The 25,389-nt window shown below is 44.6% G+C and overlaps 1 protein-coding gene and 1 long non-coding RNA gene across 2 annotated transcripts; one reads left to right on the forward strand and one right to left on the reverse strand.

Annotated features, from left to right (window-relative positions):
- Window positions 1-5,267: 5,267 nt before the first annotated feature.
- Window positions 5,268-11,706, reverse strand: SHISA3 (shisa family member 3; the record flags this gene model as incomplete). Its single annotated transcript, XM_083630815.1, has 2 exons — window positions 5,268-7,223; window positions 11,400-11,706. 2 exons carry the CDS (start codon window positions 11,704-11,706, stop codon window positions 6,778-6,780), a joined length of 753 nt encoding a protein of 250 aa, XP_083486941.1. The 3' UTR covers window positions 5,268-6,777.
- A 16-nt stretch (window positions 11,707-11,722) lies between these two features.
- On the forward strand, window positions 11,723-14,091 carry LOC310770357. Its single transcript, XR_014552106.1, has 2 exons — window positions 11,723-11,923; window positions 13,932-14,091. It is a non-coding gene; the product is annotated as an uncharacterized lncRNA (long non-coding RNA).
- The last annotated feature ends 11,298 nt before the right edge of the window (window positions 14,092-25,389 follow it).

Below are 25,389 nucleotides of genomic sequence, written 5' to 3' on the forward strand. Positions count from 1 at the left end.
TACCTTGGGACACGTGGAAGGTGGTAGGTCTTCTGGCCCAGCATCTGCATTGTATCCCTCACAGAGGGCAAGGAAGGGAGTTCATGAGTGGAACCCGCCCTGGAGGCCTCTGTGGCTGCCATCTTTGATTTGTCTGAAGAGATCTACTGAGGGGAGCACCTACATCATGCCCAGCTCTGAAATGCCCTGTCTGGTTTCTCTGGAGATGGGCAGCCTTACCCCAAGTTCCTTAAGCAGCTGAATGAGGAGGTAGTTAGGGATCTAACATGCCGCTCCAACCAGGGATAAAGTGGGTGGGGTAGTTCAGCTCATCCTCATCTTCGTCTTCGTCACCCCCTCATCCCAGCCATTCCTCTGAGGAGCCCTGGGAGGAAGTGCAGGCCATGATGAAGCCACATGATGGACAGCTTCTTAAAAAGCAGAGACATCACCTTGCCAACAAAGGTCCGTATAGTTAAAGCTATGGTTTTCCCAGTAGTGATGTATGGAAGTGAGAGCTGGACCATAAAGAAGGCTGAACGCCGAAGAATTGATGCTTTTGAATTATGGTGCTGGAGGAGACTCTTGAGAGTCCCATGGACTGCAAGAAGATCAGACCTCTCCATTCTTAAGGAAATCAGCCCTGAGTGCTCACTGGAAGGACAGATCGTGAAGCTGAGCCTCCGATACTTTCCACTCCCTGGAAAAGACCCTGATGTTGGGAAAGATGGAGGGCACAAGGAGAAGGGGACGACAGAGGACAAGATGGTTGGACAGTGTTCTCAAAGCTACAAACATGAGTCTGACCAAACTGCGGGAGGCAGCGGAAGACAGGAGTGCCTGGCGTGCTCTGGTCCATGGGGTCACGAAGAGTCAGACACGACTAAACAACTAAACAACAAAAATTCCCACAGAGCCAGGAAGAACCTCAAGGACCCTGGGCATGAGCAAAGTAGAGCCATTGCCCCCACATAGGAGCCAACTTCTAAGGTCCCTTCAGCCCCCCAATAAAACATTTGAGCCCCCCTCCCCAAGTTGATGGGCATTGCCATTCAAATGGTGTGTGTGTGCCGTGTCATGTGATCAGTTATGTGGGGCAAGACTTACCTGCCGCCCCCCCCCCCATATTTTATTCAGGTTGGCATCTGTGGTCCCTCAGGCCAGGCCCAATGGCAGAGGGGCCCAAAACTTCTCTTTCCTTCAGGCAGAAAGGAAGAAGCAAAAGACGTGGGTCTGCACAGGCCTCCGAGTCCAAATTTGAGCCAGATATGGAGAAGAGACGGCTGCCAGGTTATAAAACTTCTATCTTTGTCCATCTGTTGTCTGACATCTGTCACCCAGTATTGAGAATGTCATCAGCTGAGCATTGCTTTAGTCTAAATCTACTAAAATCCAAAGGTCCGTTCCACTTCCTAGTGGGGAGGAGTTGCGGTGGACCACATGGCCACCCACTCTCCTCCAGGGGCGGGGGACGAAGTCCCGCGTTGCCCTAGGGACCCTGGCCACATCAACAATCAGCCAGCCAATCCGCTGGCTGGTGGGGGCGTGACCAGGACCATTCAATCAGAGGCGCTAGCCAGAGGGCTTCCTCTTGGCTCGCGCCCTCAATCTCCCGCCCTCCCTCTTTTTTTCCTCTCTTTTTTTGCAGGTTTTCGTTGGCCTTGCTGTGGACTTTGGTTGGTCGCTGTTAAGGGGCCTGGTAGGAATTTTTTCACTTGGCAAATTGGCACTGGCCATTTGGTTTTCGCCTACCTCGTAGCAATCGTCACAACTTTGTAAGGTTTTGCGGTTAGGCATTGTTTGACCTTATGATGGGGGAGGTGAGGTGTGGCCATCACTTGCCCCTCTAAGCTTAAGGGTATTCCATTAAAGGAATCTGGGGGTGTGGATCTTGTCCAAAGCCCGGGGCAGGGCTAAGGCCATGACACGACCCCATCGGGAACACCTGGGGGAGCTCGAGTTGGTCTGCATCGACAGGGCTCCCCCTTCTGGTGGTTTACCCTTACCAGACTCCCTGCACAACGGGCAGGAGTCAGATATAGTCAGGTCCATTCAGTGCCTAAGCCAATACTGCTCACATTCTGTAATCAATAAAGTTGTGGCCAAAATTTGCCCAAGAACATTAAGCTAATATCTGTGTCCTGGTGTGTTTTATTCCTCAATGAGGGGTGGTTGCGGGGTCTAGACATGCAGCTAGTTATATAGCAGAAGCAAAATGCTCTCAAATAACAACAGCTTGGTTTTTGATTTGCTTTTACTCAAAGTAAAAAGAAAATCCTCTCAGGTATCTTCTATGGCTCTCAAGCATCTTCTATGGCCAAGTCCACAGGTGAACAACTCATTGAGAATTTCAGGATTTGTTTAATGATTGTCACTCAGCAACTGCAATCCTAAACTATTAAGACACAGCTTGTGTGGATTCAGTGGTATAGCATTAAGTTCACCCTGTTGTAACAACTATTTGTCCAGTTCTGGTATAGGACTGGGTAGTTGAGATTAGTTTCTCAAAGAAGTGTCAAAGCTCTAAGATCAGTGTCTACCTGTATAAGGGAGAATTATTGTAAGTTAATATATAGATGGCGTTTAACACTGTTAAGATACAGGTACATTAACAAAACATCCTTGCCAATGTGTTGGAGAGGGTGTAACACAGTTGGCCGAACATCCCACATTTGGTTATGTGAACTTGCGCGGTCAGAGTATCTGCAGAATCAAGCCATATTACAAACCAACATTTCCAGTGTAATCCAAATCTGGGTTTATAGACAATATTCAAAGAAGACCAGCTCAATTTACGATACAAGGAAACTTTTTTTTAGCAGTGGCATGCTCTGAACAGCAAATGTGATGAGGAGGACTTCGTTGAAATTCAGCACACTTTTCTGAAATTATCTAATGAACATTCCAATGACTGGCATCTGAGTTTACAAACAAGGTTTGGGCGGGACTTGATAAATTGATCATCTCTTCTGGGAGGAAGGCAGAAGGGGCACTTCTTTGTTGTGTTTATATTTTTTGAAAATCAATAATAATAACAATAATAATAAATTGGGGAAAGGGAGAAGTGTCATTGCTCAAATCCAGACTCTTGAGTAGAAAGTCCTGTTGCTAATGCCATCTGTGCAAGAAGAACCATGCTTGATCAGTGCTGATAGCATTTCCCTTTGTTCACAGGTGCTTACCTTCCAAAACTCTTATTGAAAAAGATCTAGAGCCGAATCCTGGGTCAAACTAAAGCTCTTCTTTTGCATGTCAGACACAGAAGCTTATCAGAAATGCAAGTAAAAATCCAGAGGAACCTTGTGGAAGAGGCATGCAAGACACTTCTGAAGGATGTTCTCCAGCTTCTGTTCCTGCCCCCCAAACACCAGCATCTACCTTTACCTCTTGACATGTTGCTTTGAAGGGTCACCTGACTCTCAAGGACAACTTTGCTGGTGATATCAGGAACTGCCGGAGGAAGGAAAGGCTGTAGAAATCCTCTTGGGACACTGGGTTCCCCAGATCTACATAGTGGTGTGTTTATTCTTGATCAGACTGAGGGCTAAAGGAAATGAGACATGCTTGTTTGTTTTTTGGTTAAGCCAGGGATGGGGAAGTTTCTTGGCCCAACAGGCCTCACCTTTAAATCCCTCCAAAACCCAGAGGCCAACTCTTGATACTTGTCCATCATCTTGTGTCATGATGTGACTGTTAAGTGGGAGGTCCTGCCCATCTATCAAAGTTGACCTGTGGGTCAACTCCCTTCGAAGCAGCACCCAGCAGGATTGAGTCCTCTCCTCACTAGCTGATGAGCAATGGGTTCAATCCTGCTAGCTGCAGGGGTCTGCATCACAGCACATTTCCCACAGGGGAGAAAAAACCAACTGCACAAACAACATGGATAACCCCACATCCAGCTCATGCTCAGCCCTATATTTACACACGGGGAAATGGAAATGCCAAACTACTTCAAGCACACTGAATTTAAGTAGCTAGAATCAAAAAATTGAAAAATCATTATCAGTGCAGAAATGTGGGTATGTTTCACCCGTTTCCTTGTTATGAGAGGTATTCAACTATGCTTTACTCACAGCAGAGCTACGGAAATTAACAGGCCTAACTTAGTCATGTTCATTTATTTCAATGGGTCTACTTTGAGTAAAACCACCCTATATTTCTGCGTTTCCACCCCCTTCGTTCAGCCCAGACACTGAGGTCCAGCGCCAAGGGCCTTCTGGTGGTTCCCTCACTGCAAGAAGTGGAGTTACAAGGAACCAGGCGGAGGGCCTTCTCGGTAGTGGCACCCGCCCTGTGGAACGCCCTCCCACCAGATGTCAAGGAAATAAACAACTATCTGACTTTTAGAAGACATCTGAAGGCAACCCTGTTTAGGGAAGTTTTTAATGTCTGGTGTTTTATTGTGTTTTTAATATTCTGTTGGGAACCGCCCAGAGTGGCTGGGGAAACCCAGTCACATGGGCAGGGTAAAAATAATAAATTGTTGTTGTTAGCATTAAAAACAGGAAATCATTGCTTTAATTGGCTACTCAACAGATTCAGAGGTGTATTCAAAAACACAACGGAACACACAACAGTGTTTGCGGTTGGACAAAACTCTGTCACATTTGTTATAACGGAGCTTGCTTCTACATATATTCTTAAATTAAAAACACATTGCTTTACCTGGGCTCCTTTGGGAGGAAAAGGCAGGATAGAAAATTTAAAAACAACAAAAGATTTCTTAAAATTAAGATGCAGCACAAGAGATGGGAAACCTGCAGTTCTCCAGCTGTTGTTCAACTCCAACTCCCATAAGCCCCAACCAGCATGGCCAGTAGTCAGGGATGATGGGAGCTGAAGTCTAGGAACTTGGGGGGGGCAAAGGTCAGCCACCCCCAGTGTAAATAGTTTACACACCTGTTAATTTTGATTTCTGACCATTTTAAGTTGTGCAAAAAGTTTTCATGTACTCTCAGCAGGCCAATAAATTCAGCAGTCTTACAGGCCATTTTGCCAATTCGGAAATATAAGCAATTGTAGGAAAGTAAACTAGTTATGCTAGTGGGAGCCAGCATATTGAGTCCCACTAGTGCCATGGGAGTTTCCCTCCTCCCCACAAGCTCCATAAACAGCTCTGTGGGGTCAGGAGAACCCCCAAAACAGCTCACAAGGGGCAGAGAGGGGATATTGCTCTATCAGAGGAAGCATCTCTCTGCTGGCCTAATGGAACAGTCTCCCTAGTGCGACTCTGAATTCCACCCCATGTTTCCATTAATTCAAAACATAAACATATTGGACAACCAAAATATTGTTTCAGCCGTGGAGCGTTTTATTGGGAGAAAACCTGTGACTACAAAACATTGTCAAGCTTGTCAATACATTTTAAGTTACAGTTCTTAAACATTATTTTAGATAGTGCGGATTTTACAAAATAAAACTTTTATTTACCCAGCTTTGTCTTCTAAGTCACAGGACAAAAACTCAATAAATAGGCAAGGCTACTTCAGCATTTTAATGTTTTATACGCTGCACATTTGTGAAATTACTGTATAGCTTTTAGATGTTATTACAACTTATTCTCCTGACTGTGAGAAATTTTGTACAAACTCTTAGTTAAAGCTTGCATATTAGTGAAATACCCAGCAATCTCATCACATGTGAAACTGTCCTAGCACAACGGTCTATGCTATCACACATTCAAAACAGTGCATCACTTTTTTCCTGGCCCAACAAATGTTGGCATTGGTTAGTGTCTTTAATTCAGTGTTAAGATACCCTTTTTAAAATAAAAAATAAAAAATGGGGCTTATAATCATTAATTTTCTTTCATTTTATTATTGTTCTTTTAGTGACATGATCTTCCAATATCTATGAATAAAACTATTCCCTTTATAATAAGTGAAACTAATTCTGGTGAATTTTTTTAGGTAAGCCTATATTTAAAACACACACAAAATGTAGGGCATGATGCAGTCAGATATCCCACTATCTGGAACTGATATATTTAAAGTTCACATCGAAACCATCACTAATGCTACCCATCGCCTAAATAAATTATCCAAACAATGTGGTTGTTTAATGTCTTGTTTTCCTTGTATCTGCCAGAACTCTGATCATATTAGATCACAGAAATCATAGAACTGTAGAGTTGGAAGGGATCCTGAGGATCATCTAATCCACCCTCTTGCAAGGCAGGGATGTGCAGCTTTACTCACACATTGACAACCATTGGTCAGGTGACACTTCCTGAATGCAGATATGCTCCAAATTGACATCAGTTGGGAATGTTCATTCTTTTACTCCAACAAGTCCAACATGTTTTAGACCAGTAAAGGTAAAGGGACCCCTGACCATTAGGCTCAGTCGTGGCCAACTCTAGGGTTGTGGCACTCATCTCGCTTTATTGGCCGAGGGAGCCGGCGTACAGCTTCCGGGTCATGTGGCCAGCATGACTAAGCCGCTTCTGGTGAACCAGAGCAGCGCACAGAAACGCCATTTACCTTCCCGCCGGAGCGGTACCTATTTATCTACTTGTACTTTGATGTGCTTTTGAACTGCTAGGTTGGCAGGAGCAGGGACTGAACAACGGGAGCTCACCCCGTCATGGGGATTCGAACCCCCAACCTTCTGATCGGCAAGTCCTAGTACCAAACGAAAATTCCTGCAATAATTGACACTTTTTCTAAAGGGTAACTCACCCATTCACGTTATTTTCAGTTCCGTAAGCAGAGAACACCACAATGAAAACCACGTAACACAGGAGTCCATTGTGCTTCTTAGCGAAATCGCTGTTTCGAATGCTTCGCTCAGCTCTGGCTAAGTTTCCGGAACGCTCTTCCCAGTTAGAGACGGCTCAGAGTCCAGAGGATAGGAGAAATATGGTCCCGACACCAAAAACCCAGAGGGCTGAGAGAGGCTGACAGAGTGGCCCATTTGCAAGCAGCCTGGCGTGTAAGGTGGAGGTGAAGGTGCCGCTGTACAGCTAGACTCTGGCCTGGCAAATGAAAACTTGCCGAGAGAGCCGGCCGTGCAACTTGAGCTGGCGGCAGAGCTAGATTGTCTCGATGGAGTCCTTAAGCTAGTGGAGGTCAAGATCATTGGCAAAGTCTCCATCTGGTAGCTTCGGAGAGAAAACCGGATCGGCTGTGGCAGCGTTTGCTTCGGCCTTAAACACGTGCAGCAATAAACGGCGACAAAGGAGCCCACGAAAAGGAAGGCGAGGAATATTGATCCGACGATCAGGAATGGCACATAGACTGGTTCTGAGCGAGACAGGAAAAGTAAATTATGAACAGAATATAGCCAGGCTTTGTGCATTAGAAAATCATTGCTTATATTCTTCCGTTTTCGAACAAAGGGCTTCGCAAAGATGATGGCACAATAATCAGTCTTAATAGCATACCTGACACTAATTCTCTGGGTCACTCACTAATGGGTTGGAGCCAGACTAAATTAGTTCCACTTCGTTTCCAATCAAATCAATGGGACATAATTTAAGCTAAGATGAGCTTGTCCGATTGATTTTGATGATGCCTACGTTCAACAAACTGAGTCTGGATCCAACCCCAGCTAAAATTCTAACTGCAAGCATCTAAATTCTTCTTAGTCAGATCTCAACCAATTCCTGCACCAATCCATATTTTTTTCTGGTCAGCCTCCACTTTCTACACATGGAACAAAAATCTCACTGGACAAGTTAAAAAAAAAAGTTTGCGATCAATGATTCCACCCTCTACTAGAATTCCCCAGTTAGTTCAAGCCGCCATTCTAACCCTGTATTTCCATTCAGGAAACTTTCCTTACTTGAAAGTTGTTTGTTGTTAGAAGAGTAACTATTTCCAACAATATTTTTTTCCACTTGGCATGTCTGAACCTACTTTGTCTACAGAATGCTTCCTTTTTCTTTGCTCCCCATTTCTTCTCCTTTCTGTTTAACACCGACCCTGATAAAAACTTTTGCGAAATTCACAAGGCTATCTCACCGCTTGTGGTTATTACTTTTAGATGGTCCTAAGAAAAGTACTGCACTAGAGAACCTGGCATAATTTTCTTATTTTCAAGAGTGAAGGAAGTGCTTTTGGTTTCCAGCAATTTTCCTCTCCATTATATGAAATGAACACGTAAATTCCAAAACTGGAAATGTCTTAAACCAAAACGCTACAGCTCCAGAGCTCTAGAATGCCTTTTTATGAAGACAGTGAAATAAAGATTTTGTTGCAGAGTTAAGTCTGCAGTCCTGACAACTGCTGAACTCAGTGGAACTGGTGAATGGAGCTGCAAACCTAGGCACACTTTAACTTGGGAATAAGTCCCAACGAATTCATAGGAAGTCGGAGGAAAGATGCCCCAAATTTGGCTGCAAATAATTTGCTGGCTGTATTTGCAAACTTCTTCAATTTTTTTACAAGATGCAGAAAACGGGGCAGCAGGTGCACTGACTCAACAGGGATCCTGACTCTGAAAGGGATAGTAGAGCAATTCTGCTCTTTTGAATGTTAAGGTTACAGCTTTGTGCACAGTTACTTGTTATGGGAGCTTAGATCTGATGTCAATCTTTGTGATTTCAGTGGGGACTGTTCTATATTTTATTACTGTTTTGTGCTTGAGACTTTCTTTTCAAATTAGGTGGGGCAATTGGGTTTTTTCCTACAAAACATCAACAACGTGCTTTGGCACTACTAAGAACATAAGAAGAGCCTGCAGGATGAGGCCAATGGGCCACCTAGTCCAGCATCCTGTTCTCACAGTTGCCTGTGGGAAACCAGCTAGTAGTATTCAAACACAAGAGCCCTCTTCCCTCCTGTGGTTTCCAGCAACTGACATTCACAATGTGACCTGAATATTTTCCTATTTACCCAGTGATCCAATTCTGAAGATCTAGGAAAACAAAAAGGAAAGATAAAAGTTGCAATAATGTTGTATTGCATCTTCTTTTACTGCAGTATATTTGGGGTGGGCTTTAAAGGGATTCTATTTTATTTTATTGAAGTTGCTTTCCTGGACTGGACAGCAGCAAAGTTTATGATGGGTTGAAGGTTTTCTAATCCAAGTACTGACTGCCCAAGATAGCAGCTTTGAAAGTAGTAAGTCCATACTACGTACCTGAACAAGAAAGGTAGTGATCTCTCTGTAATATGTTTGTGTCCCATGAAAGGGCTGCTTTCTACCCCTTTTTAAAAGTCTAGGGAGTCAGTAAAGTTCTCCCAAGCATCGCCCATGAGCTCTGCTATTTATCTGCGACTCTGATCCTCTCTCAGCGGATTAAAAGCATGAAATAGAAAGGGGGAAAATGCTTGTCAGACTTTATATTTTTGAGGATTTACCAAGCCCACCTGCTTGGCTGGTGAATAACATTTTGAGAGCAATCGTGTGCAAGTTTACTCAGAAGTCCCACTGTGTCCAATGGGGCATATTCCTCCGTAAATGCACACAGAATTGCAGCCTTTGTCCTTTAATAACTAGTGAAAATAGCAGTGCCACACATGACCCCACATCTGATTCGGGGCAGATCCTGACCTCCAAGGATAGGTAGCAAATGCCCTTCACTTCTAGACAGAGTTTGACCTAAAGACACCCCCACTTTAAAAAAAACCAAAAAACTTTTACAATGAATTCAGCTAATTAAACAGTCCTAAAATTTATCCAAACCTCTCCATTCTTAAGGAAATCAGCCCTGAGTGCTCACTGGAAGGACAGATCGTGAAGCTGAGGGTCCAATACTTTGGCCACCTCATGAGAAGAGAAGACTCCCTGGAAAAGACCCTGATGTTGGGAAAGATGGAGAGCACAAGGAGAAGGAGACGACAGAGGACGAGATGGTTGGATAGCGTCTTCGAAGCTACAAACATGAGTCTGACCAAACTGCGGGAGGCAGTGGAAGACAGAAGTGCCTGGCGTGCTCTGGTTCATGGGGTCACGAAGAGTCGGACACGACTAAACGACTAAACAACAACAAAATTTAGTTAAAGAAAGAATAGCTAAGCGCCAAGGACTATGCAATGTAGTGGCTTTCTAAAACACCACAGTGAGCTTTTTGCTAGAAAAAGGGATCAGGGTTTTCTTAAGATTAAAGGTAAACCTGCAACAACTGCTAGAATGCGTTCCGGAAAGACAGGCGGATTTCAACGCTACCCAAACTCTCTTGGGAATAAAGTCCTGGGACTTCTGAGCAGCCACTCTCAGGGCTTGGCGTGAAAAATAAATTTAGCCCAGCAATTTTCCTTTCATCAAGGCATGTGGTGGGGACCCATACAGGAGGAATATTTAAGGCTGCCAACCTGCGCCCACTTTCTTCGCTCCAAGTTCCGCGGAAATTTATGCCCAAGGAAATACACACATAAGCTGCCTGCTCTCCCTGAAGGTGCTTGTGGTTCCACACAGCCTGAAGGGCAAAATCGAAACGGGTGATTTGTAGTGGGATCCACAGGCACCAGGGCAGGAGGATTGGACTGTGAGAACAGCCATCTTCCAATATCTAAACGGCTGCCCCATGGAGGACAGAGTGAGCTTGTTTTCTCCTGCTTTTGGACGCTACTAACCAAGGACTTCAATTTACAAGAAAGGAGATTCCGACTAAACATTAGAAGTAACTTTCGGACTGTATGAGCCGTTTGACAGGAGAACAGCCTCTCTTGGGAGGTGCTAGGCTCTCCTTCCTTGAAGGTTTTTAAGCCGAGGTTGGACGGCCATCTGTCATGGATGATCTAGTTGAAATTCTTGCATTGCAGAGGGCTGGACTAGACAACCCTCGGGGGTCCCTTCCAACTCTACGATCCTAACACATCACATTGATTCCTGCAATCACAGAGGGTTCGACTAGATGACTCAGGATCCCTTCCAACTCTGCATTTCTTCCTGTATTGCACGGGGATGGACTAGATTATTATTATTATTATTACTATTAAATTTTATTTATACCCCGCCCTCCCCAGCCAAGACTGGGCTCAGGGTGGCTAACACCAGGTAGAAAACAATTAATTGAAATACAACTTAAAAACAAGATTAAAACACAACATTCAGATGATGACTCTTGGGATCCCTTCCAACCCTGCATTTCTTCCTGCATTGCACATGGTGGACTAGATGATGATGATGATGATGATGATGACCATTATTATTAAATTTTATTTATACCCCGCCCTCCCCAGCCAAGACCAGGCTCAGGGCGGCTAACACCGGGTATAAAACAATTAATTGAAATACAACTTAAAAACAAGATTAAAATACAACATTCAGATGATGACTCTCAGGATCCCTTCTAACTCTGCATTCAGTCCTGAATTGCACGGGGGTGGACTAGATGCCGCCCAGGGCGCCCTTTCCAACTCCGAGTCCGCGTTTCCTCGCCACCCGGGAACCCGCTTCTTTCCCCCGCAACCCAACCCCACTCCTCCCTCCCTCCCTCCTTCCCCGCCCGGCGGTTCCCGGCCGACACTCACGGGCGCTCCCGGCCGGCTGCTCCGCTTGCGCCGGGTCGTTGGTGCAGCCGCCCTGCTCGAGTCTCGCGCCGGCGTCGGCGCAGCAGTAGCGCAGGGCGCACGAGCCGCAGCAGATGGCGGCGTCGGGCGCGTCGAAGCGCTCGGGGCAGGCGAAGCCGGCCGAGTAGGCGCCGCGCGCGTCCACCCAGCCGTGGCAGTACTCGCCGCCGCCCAGCGCCGCCGCCACCGCCGGGCCGCCCCACCGCCCGGCCAGGCAGCAGCAGCAGCAGCCCAGCGCCAGGCAGCGCAGCCACGCGCCCGGGCCCATGGCCGACCCTCGGGCGACTCCCGCTGCCCACCCCGAGGCGCCCCCTGAGGAGGGAGAAGGCGGGGACGGCGCTCCAGGCCGCCGCCGGCCCCTCCTGCTCCTCCTCTCCCCGCCGAAGCCTCTGGGCCACCGGCGTCGAGGCTCCCCCTTCCGAGAGCGCCTCAGGGAGGGCTTCGCGCCCTTCTCGGGGATGGTGGCTTTCGCCTTGCCCTCCGGGGTACGTTAGAAGGGACCACGAGGGTCCTCTAGCCCAGTGGTTTCCAACCTTTTTTGGGGAGGGCCATGCCACACCTAAGCATCTCTAAAATCTTGATTGACACCCCCCCCTACGTGACATATAGTGCTTATTATTCAAAAGTGAACTGTTCAAGTGGAGGAAGCCGAAAAAGCCATTAACTGTTGATAACTCATTCTGGAATTGCCCCCCTTAAAAATCAAATTGCCCCACGTTGGGAACCATGGCTCTAGCCCAACCCATTCTATGCTAACTGTTATTATGATGGTGCTTACATATACAGTGGTACCTCGGGTTACATACGCTTCAGGTTACATACGCTTCAGGTTACAGACTCCGCTAACCCAGAGATAGTACCTCGGCTTAAGAACTTTGCTTCAGGATGAGAACAGAAATTGTGCTCCGGTGGCGCGGCAGCAGCAGGAGGCCCCATTAGACGGGCTCAAGGCGGCTTACTAATTATTAAGAGAAAAGAGAACCGCTAACGACATGGATAATTATAACTTGAGGGTGTAATCGCAATAAGTAAATGTCATTCTTTCCAGCCAGCCTTTTAAGCAGACCCAAGCGTGTGAGAGCGGCAAGAAGGCCCATGGAGCCACCTGCTTCCCTTTCCCAAACAGGCCTTGAGGGCAGTGCAAGGGGGCGCAAAATAATAATAATTAATAACAACAACAACAAACAAACAAGGAATTGTCCCTATTGCCCAGGGGCAGTCCCGGATTTACGTATACTCCAACGTGAAAATAGGGGCATCCTATTCCATCATCATCATCATACATTTATTATTTATATCCCCGCCTATCTGGCTTGGTTGCCCCAGCCACCCTGGGTGGCTCGCAACATATATAAAAGCATAATAAACATGGAACATTTAAAGAACTTCCCTGTATAGGGCTGCCTTCCTATGTCTTCTAAAGGCTGTGTAGGTTACTTAACTCCTTGGCTTGGGAGGTCGCATAACTCCATACCCTCCAACAGTTCACCGATGAAAATAGGGACATCCGATGGAAAAGCAGTCATTCTGGGATTAAATAAGAAACCAGGATGGCTTCTGTAAAGCTGGTAATGTTTCTGGGTAATAGGGACACTTGGAGGGTCTGTAATAATGACAGTGGTGCCCACCTGATGCCCACTTGAGATGTGCTGGAACTGAGTTCCCATGAGCTCCAGCTGGGGAAAAAACATCTTGCTACCTACATAGAAAACTGTAACTGAGGGTGTAATCGTTGTAAGTAAATGCAGTTCTTTCCAGCAAGCCTTTAAGCAGGCCCAAGTGTGAGAGCTGTAACCAGGCCCACAGAGCCACTTGCTTCCCTGTCCCAAACATGCATTTAGAACAGTGCCAGGGGGTGCAGAATAATAATAATAAATAAAAACAGAATGGTTGCAAAAACAATAAAGGGGTGGGGTTTTGTCCTCGCTTAGGGCACTTGCCATGCCTCCCTCAGGCTGAAACACCTGTGTCAGACCTGCCTAGAGGCACCTCATCCAAAACTGTTTTCGTAGCCATTTCTTTAAAGGTTTGGTCCAGCCAAAATGGGATGAAAATGTTTAAACAGGTATGATTAAAGGAGGGGGCAGAATTATAAGATCCAATTTTGCCTGCAAAAGGTCCCCTTGCAAAACATGTCCATAGACCAAGGAGCGGGGATTGGCGTGTGCACAGTATGTATGCATGCACAGTACAAACATGTGTTAGCTTGTTTGCAATGTGTGAAACAATTCATAGAATCATAACATTGTAGAGTTGGAAGGGACCCCAAGGGTCATCTAGTCCAACCCCTTGCAAGGCAGGAATCTCAGCTAAAGCTTCCATGACAGATAGCCGTCCAACCTCTGCTTAAAAACCTCAAAGGAAGGAGGCCCGAGACCCCAGGGGGAGAAATCCTAGCCAGAAGTCCATCAAAAACAAGTGGCCATTGTGGTATCAAGCTGTTTGTTCAATGACATATCTTACGATCCTTTTTTCTTATTTATTTTTTAACAGTGTCGGAAGACTCATGCATCCCCTTCCCACTTGGAACCGAATCCCTGGTTGCATTTGGCTTCTGAAATCTATGCAGACTGAGCCAACACTTTTTTTTACAAAAAAAAGTGGTCTGAAAGACTAGAAACTTGCTTTAATAAATTTAATCTGCTAAACATGACACTTCATGAGCCTGGTATTGCACAACAAACCCAGCAGGTTATGGAATGCATACAGCTTCAAGCATGACAGGCCATAAAGGTAAATATTTAGGAAAGCCTATTTCTGTATGTTCCAGATAAATTGTGAATCAAGTCAAAAAATGCCTAGGATGCTTATCACACAGTGGGAACCCTTGGATGAAAGCTCTCAGTGGTATCTGACAAGCTAAGCTGTCTTCCTCCTGACAAAGTTGATGTTCTATTTACCTCAGTAAAAAGATGGAGTTAATTCTGAATGCCTGCCTGGTCTCCCTTCAGCTTTCTCTTGAGAAGAGGGGAGTAGAATAAGAAAAAAGAAAATATGCATATATTAGGAACTGGAGCAATGCAGACATTGTGGGACCAACAATTAATTGCAATGGACAATCTCCCATTCTGCCCTTTCTCTACTTGTTCTCCAGTGCCTAAAACAAATCTATAGGACAGTTAGAAAGGGCAAGATGAGTAACTGAAACTTAATGATAATGCTAGTGTTTATAGGTATACAACAACCCACTGTCAAGATTAGTCTGTGGAAACAGACTCTTGCATAAAGGTTCTTTGCAAATCTGGGAAAGTAAATGAGGTAATGATTAAAAGAAATGATTGGGGGAGGCAGGGGGATAAGGGGGAAAGCAAAAAGGAGATGCAAGCAGGAATGTATTAATGCAAATTAACCTATTATATTTTGTAAGTCTAAGAGAGAACATCTTGTCCATTTTCAGTTTTGTTTTGTCTTTCTTCCCTAATTTGGTCAATAATAGGTTTGCAATTATGACGGGGAATGTCCCAGTTGATTACTTTGGCTTCTTCTATATTTTCACTTTTAGAAATTAAATAGATTGGCATTATAATGTCATTCAGGTATTACTAATGATATTCATACTAATACCAGTAATTAGTATGTCACACATACTAATACAGATAATTAACAAAATGCAGCTTTTGTGATAAAAGTCCAGTTGGATTCTCTTTTTAGCTTTGTATTTTCCAATAACTTAGGAGATCTCATAAGCATATTTCATCTCTCCCATCCCCCAAAAAGAGAATTTTATTGGAGTTTGAGCTTGGTGATTTGCTTTGACAAATAATGGAAAGGGGAAACACCCTTTTATGAGTTACAACATACATACATAAAAATACATGCATATAATCAAATTCAGCCTGAAAATTGCTCAGAAACCAAGAGTTAGAGCTGTTCTGTGTTTCCAATATGTTTTCTGTCTCCTGTTTGGCTGTCCTGAGTAATTGTCACATACAGCTGTCATACAAAGAGCAGTGTTGTTAACTGGGCAGGTTCCCAGTCACTTCCTATTTGCAATGCTCTGATGCTTACATTGCTATGCACTCTTGTCACAGTATTTCTTCTGTCATTGCATCTCCATAGATAAGCCTTTTGTAATAATGACTTAAGGGCTATTTGTCTCTTTCCAAGGCTCAGGCCTAGTGATCCTGTTAAACCATTGAGAAGAGTATTGCAATATTAACAAAGCAAAGTATGACATATTTGAATTGGCCGATTTCCCCGTTCCATGCATTTTTAAAACAAGACATCTTTCCCACTTCTGCCAGCAACTCTGTCAGTCCATTTTAAGGCACGTTGAGTCAACGGCGAATTGTTTTGTCGTTTTATATGGATGTCCATCCCATGCCAAAGACTCAGATAGGGAACAAAGGAAAACAATGAAGTTCCATCACATTCACTGAAAATTCACCAGCCCGCACAAGTAGGTCTTGCATGACTTCCCAACGGTGCTTAAGCCTGTATTTCGGCAGGTCTGTAGCGGGACGCCCTTGTTGTCTGAACCTGATGCACACCAATGTATTGATACAGAATGCTCCAAACAAAAACACCCCTCGATTTGCAAGTTAATCAAGTGGGAACTGAGCATTTTGCAAAAGGCAAAGTAAGATTGGGAAATCCTCTAAGAAGAGGAGTTGGTTTAATAAACTATATCACCCTCAGCATAACCAAGCACTGTGTCCAGTGTTGGCATTATTATGCAGCCTAGATGATGCTACATCTCAGTTGTTACCTCCTGCAAGCATCCTCTAGTCACAGCGGTTCTCAACCTGTGGGTCCCCAGATGTTGTTGGACTACAACTCTCATCATCCCTGAGCTCTGGCCTTGCTAGCTAGGGGTGATGGGGGTTGTAGTTCAACAACATCTGGGGACCCACAGGTTGAGAAAGGCTGCTAGTGCTTCCACACTTCTTGGAAAGAACTTGTCTGCCTTGAACATGTATGTGTGGAGCAGAATAGGAGTACTCTGAGCATCAGCTAGAGTTGGGGTGAATACAGAGATGTGAGGACCTGGGGAAAGCTACTTTCCCTCCTGTTCCCTGACCCAACAACATTCTAGAATTAATAAAGAACTAATGGACATACCAAGAAATCTGGGTCACCTGCGTCTCCACTATACATTCTTGAGAAAAGGAGCAATAAGAGGACACTAGAGAAAAGAAAAATAAACAAAAAAATTTTTTCCCTTCCAGTAGCACCTTAAAGACCAACTAAGTTAGTTCTTGGTATGAGCTTTCGTGTGCATGCACACTTCTTCAGATACACAGTGTGTATCTGAAGAAGTGTGCATGCACACGAAAGCTCATACCAAGAACTAACTTAGTTGGTCTTTAAGGTGCTACTGGAAGGAAAAAAAAATTTTTGTTTTGACTATGGCAGACCAACACGGCTACCTATCTGTAACAAGAAAAATAAAGACAGCTATTATTGCCTGTTGAGTAGTTTTAGACTTTGTATTTAAGGGGTCACCCTCTTTAGATGGTGTGTATGACTCCACTTCCTTCAAAATGTGCTACGCCACCCTTGCAGCGTTTAGGAACTCCTCATTCTGCTGAACTGGGATCTGGACTTCTGCCCGAAAGCTCTACTCAGATGGTACCACTGGTTTCCAAGGGATTCCTCTGTCGCCTGCTGTCCTATGCTCCTTCCCCAGAATAAGGCTTTTGTGGCTGGGGAAGGACACTAGCAGGAAATGGGAAGCACTGGCCAAGGAGCGTGTTGTAAATGTTCATACTGAACAATTTTACTGCCTTATGGTTGCTTTGAAGAAGGCATGGTGAACCGAGCCCCTGCTACCTCTCCCCCCAATGGGCTATTGGCAGATTCCAAGACCACGGCTACTGTTTTCTTCATGTACCCCTCTTGCTTCTGGGATGGCAACTGTGGGGCAGAGCTGTCTCTCTCAAGGGCCACTGGTGACTGATCATTGTTTGGAGTGTGGAATAATTCCTTCTGGGAAAGTTTCAGAGTCTGTTCTGAAGGCTGGTTTGGGAAACCTGTGAACTTAACCTGGTTCACACTTTCTGAAACAATACATGAGATACAGCCAAGTAATGTATGCAAAACATTTCTGCTCAGCAGAAATTCCTATGATGCTCTTCACACGTCTTCAGCACCCACATCCAGTTAGAAGCACAGGAATTCCTTGTGAGTTAATAGCCTTGTATTTGCAATATCTTTGTGAGCAGCAAATTGTTTGGCAAGCTAATCCCCAGGAGGCAGGGGTCCACACAGAGCAAAGCATTAAGGTCCTTCTCACTGGTAGATGCCCTGGCTTGCTATTCTAAGCAGTAAGCTTGATCTAGGCAGTGCTATTATTGGGGAAAGTGAGTTTCTCTTTAAGGAGGTCACTTCCCAGCAAAATAGTCTTTTACCTTTTCTGGCATCCCTTGGCCAGATTTGGCCCTCTGGAGACACTTTTATCTGTTTCTTGGTGGACTGACTAGGTTTCCATAAAGATGTAGTTAGAAGCCTCTTCCAGCCTCCAAATCACCTTCTGGAGAATAGGCTGGTCCCTGGGAATATTATCTTTGCTGTTATATCTGTTAGTAAAATAGTTTCAGTAAACCGCTTAGAAGTTTTACTCTTTAAGCGACATACAAATTATGTCAAATAACATATGTATTGTTTTAGTAAAAATAATATAAATATTCATATCATGCTTTGAAATATAGCCACAAAGGTTCTTATTACCAGGACTCATGTATGTGTACCTTATTTCCTGGTGATAATATATGTTCTATATGAAACGTTTCCCGTAATATCTTTAAGATTACAGCAGATGTGTCATCTTTACTTTCTAACCGAGGTGCACAGAGAATGAAGCTAAGGAGGACTGGCAAGTCTGTTCTAGTGGCCCCTTTGATCCTTTTGTCTCCTAGAAAAAATATTGGGAAAAACCAAGCACTAAGAAGAATCACAGCGAAAATGTCACATTCCTCTCTCTAATTGTAAAATGCATGTATATATTAATTAGAGCAAGGAGAATGGAACTTGCCAAAGGCTGATGCAGTTTTCAGCACCTTTGGTGATTTATCACTGAACTCCTGTCTGGGGGAACAGGGGCAAATGCATTTTATTTTCACTTCCTCTTAAATCTCCTTCCGTCATTTCACGGTGGGAATATGGGTGTGGATCTCTCCATCTGACCACTTGTCAAACATTTCAAACGCCTGCGTTGCTAATTTGAACCACCAGCAGGTTAAGGGAAACAAGAAAGAACAAAGTGTGCTGTGTACCAGCAATAAAACTCTCTAGACCAGCAGCATGTTTGTAAAAAAAAAAAAAGTTCTGCTGTTTCTCAAGCTCCTTGCAATGCGAGGGCTACTTTTTCTCTCCATCCTGCGTCATCATAGAAATAAGGAAAAGTTTGCTTTTCTCCTCAAATTTTGGTTTTTGTTTTGTTTTGTTTGCAGCTGATAAAGAGCTGTTCTAATTCTTCTTGCCATCGCTTTTCCTTTACAAAGATAAGCATACGATGGGTTTCTAACCCACAAATAGCCTGGACAAAAAGGCAGTCTTATGATAATGAAAGTCTAATTCATTCCTGACCCTTTTAGCATGAGTTGAGGTGGTTGTATAGAAGCCCCACCGTGAGAAATTTTGCTAGGGCGAATGAATCTTTTTTTGCATCTGAAATTCTGCCCATGCTTTTTCAAATGCCAGTGGAGGAATATCAAGTTGCCCTGAAATTTCACTTCAAGTGAAATTGGAAGGAAAATGGTATTGTCAAAACTGAATGCAAATTTGTATTTAAGGTGCTGCTATAGTAAAACAAAGACACATCAATCCCTGGCAGAAACGGATGAGTAATTGTCTCGTGATTTGGGCAGCTGGGTCAAGAATTATAGAGCAAGCAAGACATTGCTGCTTCTTGGGCCAACTGGTCTTTCATGTTAGTGCAGGCAAACTTGGGGGTTATGCAGAGCTCTTCCTCTTCATTGCTTTCTCCAGCTGTTCTTGGGAATCCAGGTAGTACAATGGCTAAGAACGAAAGCTGTTACTGAGCCTAAAAGCCTTCCATTCAAATCTTACTGCAGCCACAAACATCTTTCTGCATCAGTCCCACAGCTACAATACTTAGACCCTGGCCTACCTTATCAGGTTGTTCTAACACAGGGCTCCTCAACCTTTTTGGGCCCGGAAACATTTGCAAATTTCTTTTAATTAACAGAATTTGTGTACCTCTAAGCCTCTAAACGGTTAACAAAAGAATTTAAAAATAGATTAAAATAGTCAAAAACCGACACTAAAAATAGGTTTATAAAAAAGCAAAAGAATAAAATCAAAAGTATACGTGATAAGCTAAAATTACAGATTAAAGTATACATCAACTTTACATGTCAGGTTAAACTTTTGTGGGCACTGCAAAATACTCATTTCACATAAGAAAAACTGCTGATGCTCAAGACTCCTCCCCCTACAAACAGGCAAAACACCCACACACCCCAAAACTAATAAAACAGACCAAAGAAAGTCAACCCAGCTGCCAAACAATCCCTGCAAAGCTGTTATTCATTCATTTTAAAGATAAAATATGGTAGAGGCAGGGTGCCTGAGGGTGTCACGTTGGTGACTGCGGGAGTAAGGGAATAATGATACAAATCAAGTTAAGCACCTTTCAATTTCATTGATTTCAGCTAAAAAAAGTAAGCGCATGCTGTATCACATTGAAATCAAGGGAACTTAATAATAATAATAATAATAATAATAATAATAATAATAATAATAATATTTTATTTATATCCTGCCCGCCAGCTGAAGCTGGGCTCAGAGCAGCTAACAACTGTAAAAATAACACAGTTTACATAAAATCACAATCAATTAATTGAAATACATTCTAAAACCAATTCATTCCAAAATCAATTCAGAGTCAAATTAATGGCATACATACTTTTGGCCTGATCATATCCACATATTATACATAGCATTTAAGAACTATGTAAATGCTAAGTATTATTCCGCATTTGGCTTAAATAGCAAAAATAAAAGCTCTGCCAACTGATGAACCTAAGAGTCAGCCCCACTGAACACAGCAGGATTTAATTCTGAAACAAACGTAGATAGGATTCTGCTGCGTATGTTGCAGGGCTGCATTTGCTGCGTTTTAGGAGGTTGTTTGAAACTTTGAAACTCCTGCGTTAAAATTTGTGCAGGCCCCCCCAATTGCCTTCATTACTACAGTGCTAAAGTGGCTTGGACTGATCTGTTGATTATTATCAACGATGACAGAAAGGTCTGCTGCAAAGTTGCTAAGAATTGCAGTTTTGGTGTGACACTCTCGGTGAGTTTAAGGCATCGTGGTGCATCCATATATCCACGGTGAGGAATGGGGCTGACCTCACTGGTGACAATGGCATCCCATACACAAACCATATGAAATCAAGAAGTTGCCTGATAAGTGGGCAGGTATTTGTGGATCCAATGTTAGGCTAGCCATTGGAATGTCTTCATGGGCTAGACTAAAAGCCTTTAAGCCACAAAGCAGCCACAGTGATTCTAATGACTGCCCTCATGAATGGGGCGAGAATAGGCTTTAGGCTCCCAGCTCAGGACACAGGCTCATTTGACTGCCAAAAAAACAGCTGGGGAGGCTTAGGCACTCCCAGCAAAAGAAGCTGGCCGGGTGCGAGCTAACCAATGAGCCTGTTCTTCTCTGCAGCTCTGAAAGCATGGGGCAGCCGATTCAAACCCCAGTCACTTTTCCAATAATAAATTGCTTGTTACAAAAGTTGGGTGCCTTCCCCAATCTCTGCAAGATTCCTGGGGGTTCCAGGCACTCACCCCGGGCTTGTGTTACTTTGGAGAATTGAGGCACAGCAGAGACTGTTGTAGCTTTAAGAAAGATGGTTTATTCCCCTATTTACACCTTCAGTTTGCATGGAAGGAGTCCAGATCTTACAGCATGGCCCTTTCAAGAGGGCCTTGTACGCCCGCAGCAGTGCAGCCAGCCTTCAGCTAGCCTGCCCAAGATGATGGCAATGGTGATTACATTTATACCCCACCCATCTGGCTGCGTTTCCCCAGCCACTCCAGGTGGATCCCAGCAGAATAGTAAAGACAGGATTGTTATGTTGAGGGTGAACATATCAGACGACAGAGTGGTTCTTCAAACAGCTCTTCTTTACTCACAAGCCAGAACAGAACTGAACTGAAGGGTTCAGCCAGCCTGCTTATATAGAGCTCCACTACAACACAACTGTAACAACTTTCTGTAACTATCCAATCACTGAATGTCACTTTCAATCCCTTATTTGCATATGTGGACCTGAGTGAAAACTATCTACAGTATCCCCCTGTTGGCCCAGGGTGAGAACTTCAGTACATAACAAGGATAAAACATCAAACACTAAAAACTTCCCTAAACAGATGTCTTCTAAAAGTCAGATAGTTGTTTATTTCCTTGACATCTGAAGGGAGGGCCTGGTTCCCTGTAGCTTCACTTCTTGCAGTGAGGGAACCGCCAGAAACCCTCAGAGGAGGACCTCAATGTCCGGGCTGAGCGATGGGGGTGGAGATGCTCCTTTAGATATACTGGTCCGAGGCCATTTAGGGCTTTAAAGATCAGCACCAACACTTTGAATTGTGCTCGGAAACGTACTGGGAGCCAATGAATATCCATTAGGTCTAGGACATGTTAAATCAGAGGTCAGCAAACTTTTTCAGAAGAGGGCCAGTCCACTGTCTCTCAGACCTTGTGGGGGGCCGGATTATATTGGGGGGGGGGGTGAACGAATTCCTATGCCCCACAAATAACCCAGAGATGCATTTTAAATAAAAGGACACATTCTACTCATGTAAAAACACACTGATTCCTGAACCGTCCGTGGGCCAGATTTAGAAGGCGACAGGGCCGGATCCGGTCCCCAGACCTTAGTTTGCCTACCCATGTGTTAAATGGTCCCGGCAGTCACTCCCTTTCACCAATCTAGCTGCCGCATTCTGGATTAGTTGTAGTTTCCGCGTCACCTTCAAAGGTAGCCCCACGTAGGGCACTTCTTCTCTTCCCCAAACCCCTTGCTACCAGACTGCCTTTTCCTGTCACCTCACAACCCCCCAATCTTCCAACCCCCCCTGCCTCTGTTCACACCTCAAGGCAGAGGGCAAAGGACAGTTCTCTTGCATTGCCAGCGGCTCTCAATGGTCTTGTATTGTTTCTTAACGGCCCTGGCTTGGCAAGGTCATTTTGCATAAGCTAGCCCAGGGAATCCTACAGCTTGTATCTCTCCCTTCACATCCCAAATAATCAAAATCCTACCAGTTATTAATTTCTAGGGGTTTGGGGGGTGTCTCCCACAAATCTATAACAAGACTTACTGAAACGAAGTGACTAGTTCCCAAGACATAAAGGTAAAGGGCACCCTGACCATTAGGTCCTGTCATGGCCGACTCTGGGGTTGTGGCGCTCATCTTGCTTTATTGGCTGAGGGAGCTGGCGTACAGCTTACAGGTCATGTGGTCAGCATGACAAAGCCGCTTCTGGCAAACCAGAGCAGCGCACAGAAACGCCTTTACCTTCCCACCGGAGCGGTACCTATTTATCTACTTGCACTTTGACGTGCTTTCAAACTGCTAGGTTGGCAGGAGCGGGGACCGAGCAACGGGAGCTCACCCTGTCGCAGGGATTCGAACTGCCGACCTTCTGATCGGCAAGTCCTAGGCTCTGTGGTCTAACCCACAGCGCCACCCGCATCCCTAGTTCCTGCGATATACAGAGGGACAAAACTGCTTGTTTGAAAAGTGTCTTAACCTAATGAGCTGATCTTGCCTTTGGTTAAACTCACTTGCATGGAGTGTGTGTCTGTGTGTGCTTGTGACACTATGCAGTGGGAAGCCATCCTTTTCTGCTGTGTGCATGACCATGGGTATAGCTGGGGAGGGGCAACTGCCCCCCCGTAAAGTAAAACAATAGAAATACTTAACTAACTGACCAATCACATCGGTTCTGCCCCTTCTAACAAAAGTCCTGCACCCCCCCCCAACAGAAATCCTGGCTATACCCATGTGCCATGAAGATCATGGCCACTGGTCCCATCACCTCCTGGCAAATAGAAGGGGAAGAAATGGAGGCAGTGAGAGATTTTACTTTCTTGGGCTTCATGATCACTGCAGATGGTGACAGCAGTCACGAAATTAAAAGACCCCTGCTCCTTGGGAGAAAGGCGATGGCAAACCTAGACAGCATCTTAAAAAGCAGAGACATCACCTTGCCAACAAAGGTCTGTATAGTTAAAGCCATGGTTTTCCCAGTAGAGATGTATGGAAGTGAGACCTGGACCATCAAGAAGGCTGATCGCCGAAGAATTGATGCTTTTGAATTATGGTGCTGGAGGAGACTCTTGAGAGTCCCATGGACTGCAAGAAGATCAAACGTATCCATTCTTAAGGAAATCAGCCCTGAGTGCTCACTGGAAGGACAGATCGTGAAGTTGAGGCTCCAATACTTTGGCCACCTCATGAGAAGAGAAGACTCCCTGGAAAAGACCCTGATGTTGGGAAAGATGGAGGGCACAAGGAGAAGGGGACGGCAGAGGACGAGATGGTTGGACAGTGTTCTCGAAGCTACAAACATGAGCCTGACCAAACTGTGGGAGGCAGTGGAAGACAGGAGTGCCTGGCATGGTCTGGTCCATGGGGTTACGAAGAGTCGGACACGACTAAACGACTAAACAACAACAACATACCCATGTGCATGACCCATGGCAAGCCTTAACCTCACCCACTCCCCTCTCCTAGGTGACACTGGATGGCTGATCTGATTCTAATGGACGTTATGCACACACCCAGATCTGCTTCCTTCCTTCTTTTTGGGGGATAGTTTATCATAAAAGAGGCCACCAAGCTCTTCCTCTGCACCAGCCATGAGCAAGCTTTTAGTTTACACCTTCCCTGACCCCCTCTTCCTTTACTATGTGACTGAGAAAGAAACTGGAGGCACACACTTCTTTTTAAAAATAATAATAATAATGCTTTATTATTCATTTTCCATATATATACACAACACGTAGTCATCTTCATTTTGATCAATCCAGTAATAATATCACAAGAGACACATACAGTTTCAACTATGTGCTTTCTACATGAATCTATGACTTCCCACCATCTCCATGTTTCCTTTATATTAAACATCTTGCTTTACTTAGTTTTACTTATAGTTTAAAGTCAGTTGCCACCATGGGTGTAGCCAGGTGTTTTAGGGGGGCAGAATATTAGTTAGCAATGTATTTTTATTGATGTTTGGGGGGAGCAGCTGCTACACACTACCCGCTACACACATGACCACCGCTTCTTGTTATAGTTTAAAATCTAGCACAGTCGTACCTTGCAAGTCGAATGGAATCCGTTCCGGAAGTCCGTTCGACTTCCAAAACGTTCAGAAACCAAAGCATGGCTTCTGATTGGCTGTAGGAAGCTCCTGCAGCCATTCGGAAGCCGCGGAAGCCCCACTGGACATTCGGCTTCCAAAAATAGTTCATAAATTAGAACAGTCACTTCCAGATTTGCCATGTTCGGGAGCCAAAATGTTTGAGAACTAACCAGTTTGAAAACCAAGGTACGGCTGTAGTTCGAACTAGCCAGGATCAGATTGTGCTTTAGAAAGTTGGCTTGGTTATGACTAAGAGTTTCAGCAAACCGATGGTCCCCGAGTTGTTGTTTTTCTTCCATTAGGGAGCTCTGTAAATGCAACAGGATTCTAGTTTAGAAGTAAGGAAGCTAGTAAAAGTAATTGGATATTGCCATCCAGTGCTCAGTTTGTGTCATTGCAACTAATGCTTAATAAAAGATTGGTAAGGTGATTTCCATACCACAATAGTGCCTCTGAGGGCTCAGCCTCACTCCTGCTTTCCCAGTGCCTAGAAAACACAATTCCAAGTGGTTTTCTGTTCGTCCGGTGCTTTCTGGGCACAGATGTGAGCAGTTTGCCCCTCCGCTTTCTCCTGGAAAACCCACCCTTTAGCTCTAAACTGGAGCAAAC

This window comes from Podarcis filfolensis (genome assembly GCF_964270895.1).
Source record: "Podarcis filfolensis genome assembly, chromosome: 9".
NCBI classification, from domain to species: domain Eukaryota; kingdom Metazoa; phylum Chordata; class Lepidosauria; order Squamata; family Lacertidae; genus Podarcis; species Podarcis filfolensis.